The 6,000-nt window shown below is 52.9% G+C and overlaps 1 protein-coding gene across 1 annotated transcript; it reads left to right on the forward strand.

Moving 5' to 3' along the window:
• Nucleotides 1–4,386: 4,386 nt before the first annotated feature.
• On the forward strand, nucleotides 4,387–4,880 carry LOC129715428 (histone H4). The gene has a single exon (XM_055665319.1). The coding sequence runs from the start codon at nucleotides 4,441–4,443 to the stop codon at nucleotides 4,750–4,752; it is 312 nt and encodes a 103-aa protein (XP_055521294.1). The 5' UTR covers nucleotides 4,387–4,440; the 3' UTR covers nucleotides 4,753–4,880.
• The last annotated feature ends 1,120 nt before the right edge of the window (nucleotides 4,881–6,000 follow it).

The following is a 6,000-nucleotide window of genomic DNA, read 5'->3' on the forward strand; positions in this document are numbered from 1 at the left end:
TTAGTGTAAGATGAAGTCCAGTGTAGATGGGGCATCATAGTCAGCATGGGAAGTTGGGCCTGTTTCAATGCTGTATGATTTTATGAGTCCACTAGACAAAGTGGGACCCGTTGGCCCCATTCCCCCAACCCAATATTCCACCACTCACCCGTTCCCCGAACAAAATATTCCACCACACCCATAGCCCCCAACTGCGCAGGCATGGCTCATTTCCCCTCATCCCCCAACACTCCCTTTCCCTCCTCTTCAACCTCCCTCTTCTCTCCCCTCTCCTCATCCCATCCTCCACCCTCCCTCACCAGAGAGGGAAGGGGTTAGAGAGCGGGTGGTAGAGTGGGGGGGAGGGAGGGTAGAAAGGGAGGAGGGTAGATAGCAAGGGGTGTATTGAGGGGGGGGGGGAGGAGTGTAGAGGGGGGGAATAGACAATAGAAAATAGATAATAGGTGCAGGAGTAGGCCAGTCAGCCCTATGAGCCAGCAGCGCCATTCAATGTGATCATGGCTGATCATCCCCAATCAGTACCCCGTTCCTGCCTTCTCTCCATATCCCATGGATTGGATTGCTGGAGTGAACCTCTCACCCGGAGTTTGCGAGAGGATTGTGGAAAGAAGGTGTAGTGAAGGGGGAGGAGGGAGGATAGAGAGGGGGCGTGAGAAGTAGTGTAGAAGTTTGAGCAACTCTCAGAACCCCCTGCTCTTGCTCAATCCCTTCACTCTCCCTCCTCAAATCTCCAGGAATTGTTTCCTCTCCTCCTCTCCACAAATCCCTCCCGCACCTCTTCGAGTGGAGCCAATGGAGCTGGGCTTAGCGGGCCCGAGCCAATTGGGGCCGCGCCTGCTGGGCCGAGCGGGACGCCAGCGGGGCCGAACAGAGCCGTGCAGGGCCGAGCTGGTTGGAATGCTGTGGAGAGGGAGAGGAGGGGGGTAGAGAGGGAGGTGTGTGTGTGTGTGTGTGTGCACATATTCTAGATAAAAACGATGTGCTAACGGTAATATTGTTACATATTGCGGTAGGGATTTCTCCCATGGTGTCCGAAACTGCCTTATCTGAAAATTTCATGTTTTATTTCTCGAGTTATTAATGAAAATGTTAACAAATCTGAAAATAATTGTGTCTTTCGCTGATGACATCACAATGAGGCTTCGCTTTGTGTTCCACGCGTTGTGATTGAAGAACGAGCGCTCGGGTCCATCTCTGGTCGGGGCCGTCTTCCCCCCCCCACCACCACCCCCCCACATTATACAAATGATGCTCAGGGGTCCTTTTTTCTTGGGGATGGTTTTCTTTCGGCTCCACGGTTGGCTCCTCTCGCCTCCCCGACCTCTATTCCACCACCCCCCCCCCCCCCCCAGCATCCCATACTCCCACCCTCCCCCCTCCTCCCCCCCCCCTCCATTTCCCCCCCTCCATTTTCTCTCTCCCCCCCCCCCCTCCTCCTCTCTCCACCGGCCTCCACCTACCTGCTCCCTCTCTCTCTCTCTCTCTTTCTGCCCTCTCTCCCTCTCCCACCCCCCCCCCCCCCTCCCTCTCCACCCCTCCTCTCCCCCCCCCTCACCCCCCTTTTGCCCCCTCTCCTCTCCACCCTCCCCCTTCTCTCCCCCAGCATCTCTCCTATCTCCCCCCTCTCTCCCCCCCCCCTCTCTCCACCCCCCCCATCTCCACCCCATCTCTGCCTCTGCCCCTCACTCTGTCTCTGCCCTTTCTCTCTCTCTGCCCTCTCTCTCTCTCACTCACTGCCCTCTCTCTTGGTCTCTGCCTCACTCTCTTTCTCTGCCCCCTCTCTCTCTGCCCCCTTTATCTCTGCCCTCTCTCTCTCAAGATGCGAGTTGGGTGATCTGCATGAGTGGATAGGGCAGGGATGGGGTAAAAGGAGCAGATGAATAATATTAATATAATTTCAAGGGGGTGGTTAGTGTGTGTGTGTGTGTGTGTGTGTGTGTGTGTGTGTGTGTGTGTGTGTGACACCACAGGCCGCACCCCCCACAAGGGGTCGCTCTTTGTCTAGTAACTATTAAAACTGATCTTGTATTTGTGTGTGTTTGTGTATAATCACATCTTCTCGAAAAAACGACGCACTAACAGTAAAATGTATACATATTCCGATAGAGACTTATCCCGTGGAGTCCAAAACACCTTATCTGAAAAATTAATGCATTTTTTCTCGAGTTATTAGATTTAAAATTCAAGATAGTTTGGTGTCATGTGTCCCTGACAGGACAATTAAATTCTTGCTTTGCTTCAGCACAACAGAACATAGTAGGCATTGACTACAAAACAGATCAGTGTGTCCATATATCATCACATAAATATATATAAAAATGCACCAAGTTTTGTTCCGATCGGTTGAATGTTGTAAAAGTTAGCGAGGTTTAAAAATCATAAAAAACGTTTGTGCACAGATCAAACTCTTCTCCTGCCAGTCAGCTCCGCACGGATTCGTCTTTCCCCTGTCACTCTCCAGATGGTCCACCCCTTCCTGCTCCATTGCATCTTTACTGGAGCTGAGGATGGCCGGCTGAGGTTTCTAACCGGACACAATTTTCAGAGGGATCCGAAGGGACACTAAGCGACCCCAAGCAGCACAGCCCCAAGCAGCCCAGACCCTAGCAAATCATCGTCAGATACCCTGCCCAGCCCAGTGTCAGAGACCCAGCCCGGAGTCGTAGATGTAGCTGATGTTGCCAAACGGAAAGTGGGGACTCTGATCCCCGTGGAGGACCAGTGACCAGTGCCGACTGTGCATCTCCATCGCACCGCCAATTCCAGCCACGACCCATCTGGTTCCCCCTCGCTGGCTCCTCCCCTCCTCTCCTGTGGTGCCCCCGTGGCTCTTCCCCAAGCTCACTCCACCCCTCACCTGTGAGACGGTTACACTGATGATGAAACCCCGCTAACGACCCAAGCCCAATTCTGGAGGTTCCCCTAATTAGTGGGTTAAGGCGTCTCTAAACTACTGAAATGTTGGAGGAGGACAAAAAATCTGGAGCAAGTGAGGCAGCATCTATGGAGCGAAGGAATAGGCGACGTTTCCAGTCTAGACCCTTCTACAGACCGATGTAGGGGAAGGGGACGGGAAAAAGAAAGGAAGAGGCAGAGACATTAGGCTGTGGGAGAGCAGGGAAGTGGAGGGGAAGGAAGGAGAAAGCAAGGACTACCTGAAATTGAAGAAGCTAATGTTCATACCACTGGGGTGTAAACTACCCAAGCGAAATATGAGGTGCTGTTCCTCCAATTTGTGGTGCGACTCAATCTGGCCATGGAAGAGGCCCTGGACAGAAAGGTCGGATTCGGAATGGGAGGGGGAGAAGTGCTGTGCCAGTTTGTTATTGCGAACTGAGCGAAGGTATTGGGCGAAGCGCTCGCCAAGCCTGCGCTTGGTCTCACAGATGTAGAGCAGTTGACACCTGGAAAAGTGGATGCAATAGATGAGGTTGGAGGAGGTGCATGTGAATCTCTGCCTCTCCTGGAAAAACTGCTTGGGTCCTTGGATGGAGTCGAGAGGGGAGATAAAGGGACAAATGTAGCATTTCCTGTGGTTGCAAGGGAAAGTACCAGGGCAAGGGGTGCTTTGAGTGGGAAGGGACGAATTTGACCATGGAGTTATGGAAGGAACGGTCTCTTTGGAAAACTGAAAGTGGAGGAGATGGGAAGATGTGGCTAGTGGTGGGGTCCCGCAAAATGGCAGAGGATTACATTGTATGCAATGGCTGGTAGGGTGGAAGGCGAGGACAAGGGGTACATTGTCCTTGTTACGAGGAGGGGGATGGGGAGTGAGAGCAGAGCTCCGGGATATTGAGGAGACCCTGGTGTGAGAGCCTCTTCTATATTAGAAGAGGGAATCCCCCGTTTCCCTGAAGAATGAGGACATCTCCGATGCCTTGGTTTGGAACAGCTCATCCTGGGTGCAAATGCAGCGTAGACGGAGAAATTGGGAGCAGGAATTAGAGTGCTTACAGGAAACAGGGTGGGATGTGAAGTGTAGTCCAGTTCACACCATGGAAGTCAGTGGGTTTGTGGTAAATGTCGATCAGTAGCCTGTTACCTGCGATGGAGATAGTGAGGTCTAGGGAGAAGCGGTTTGGGGAAAGGGATCAGGTTCTGGAGATGAATGTGAAGGAGACGAAGTAACGTCACAGTATTTAGGCAGTAATGTTACTGATTGACCTTTAATGTGGAATCCGTGCCTGTGAAAGTTTGCGGGGCGCTGAGTCTCGGGTGTATTGTCAGCAAACCGTTGGAAATTGGCGGTTGCAGAAAACCGGGGGAGGAGCTGGGGGTGAGAGGCCGCTCTCTGCTCTGTCTGTCACTCTGACTCTGTCTCCTCCCCTTCTCGCCTCTCTCTTTCTCTCTGCGTTTCTCGACCAGGTCGGGGCGCTGTGTATAAAAGGAGACAGTAGCATTCGGCATTTTATTGTGCAGCGACTTCAGTGAAGAAACATCATGTCTGGCAGAGGTAAAGGAGGCAAAGGACTGGGCAAAGGCGGAGCCAAACGGCATCGCAAAGTACTTCGCGATAATATCCAAGGCATCACCAAACCAGCTATCCGCCGCCTGGCTCGGCGTGGCGGTGTCAAGCGAATCTCGGGTCTGATCTACGAGGAGACCCGTGGGGTGCTGAAGGTTTTCTTGGAGAATGTGATCAGGGATGCGGTCACCTACACCGAGCACGCCAAGCGTAAGACGGTCACTGCCATGGATGTGGTGTACGCTCTGAAACGCCAGGGCCGCACTCTGTATGGCTTCGGCGGTTAAACGATTCTTCCCGTTATCCAATCGACAAAACAAAGGCTCTTTTAAGAGCCACTCGCCATTTCACTGAGGGAGCAGTGACCGTGAACATGATCACATTATGTACTGGATGAACTTTTATTTATTGCCCGATCGCTGCATGCATTTGATTGATTGAAAAGCTAATCTTAGGCAGATATCCGGAAGGTTTAAACTGAGGAGGGGGTTATAGTAAACTATTCTCCAGGCCGACGATTAGAGGCTATCTCCGTTCTCCCCTTTGCCACTTAACGCTTTGTAAATCCAACAACACTAAGGTCGACTAGAAACTTCCCCGGAAAGCAGTGGTGTATCGCCAGTCTCATGTAGAACTGAATACCGTCAGTTTCCACATCGGGTCTGTAAATTCGCACCGCGTACTCGGACTTTGTGGTTTACGGACGTGATTTAAATTAATTCGAAATTAAGTTGGTTGGTACAAAATAGTGTTGCATTCACAATTACAAGCGAGTATTTACCTCGGTTCCCGCTTGCTGTTAAATTGGCGGGCAATTTGAAATTGAACCAGTAGCCAACCACACGACAGTGTGCCTGCCCTCACTGGTTGTCTGAGCTCCGCCCGCCGCTCACAAATCTCTGTATTTGGTCACAAATAATATTTTCCCCGCCGGCCTCAGACCTGAAACTGGCGGCCAGTTGCTGACTGAGCTGCTGCCAATCGCAGCGCGGGAACGACATGTTTGCATCTGTACTACAGCCAATCTCACGCTGTGGGCCGGCCCTTCACCAAGGCTTTAAAAGTCGGCTCCAGAGCCGGCTCCGTCATTCCAGTGCCTCTATTTCACGCTGTAATACAAGTATTGAAGCACAATGGCCCGGACCAAGCAGACAGCGCGCAAATCGACCGGAGGGAAAGCTCCTCGCAAACAACTGGCGACCAAAGCGGCGCGGAAGAGCGCTCCAGCCACGGGCGGAGTGAAGAAGCCTCACCGCTACCGGCCCGGCACCGTGGCTTTGCGGGAGATCCGGCGCTACCAGAAATCCACCGAGCTGCTCATCCGTAAACTGCCCTTCCAGCGCCTGGTGCGTGAGATCGCTCAGGACTTCAAGACAGACCTGCGCTTCCAGAGCTCGGCCGTCATGGCCCTGCAGGAGGCCAGCGAGGCTTACCTGGTGGGGCTCTTTGAGGACACCAACCTGTGCGCCATCCACGCCAAGCGAGTCACCATCATGCCCAAAGACATCCAGCTGGCCCGCCGCATCCGCGGGGAG

The sequence above is a fragment of the Leucoraja erinacea genome, unplaced genomic scaffold, assembly GCF_028641065.1.
Source record: "Leucoraja erinacea ecotype New England unplaced genomic scaffold, Leri_hhj_1 Leri_116S, whole genome shotgun sequence".
In the NCBI taxonomy this organism is placed as follows: Eukaryota; Metazoa; Chordata; class Chondrichthyes; order Rajiformes; family Rajidae; genus Leucoraja; species Leucoraja erinaceus.

Excerpts from the sequence above, each read along its gene's own strand:
- LOC129715428 (XM_055665319.1), top strand. The coding sequence starts at position 4,441 with ATGTCTGGCAGAGGTAAAGGAGGCAAAGGACTGGGCAAAGGCGGAGCC.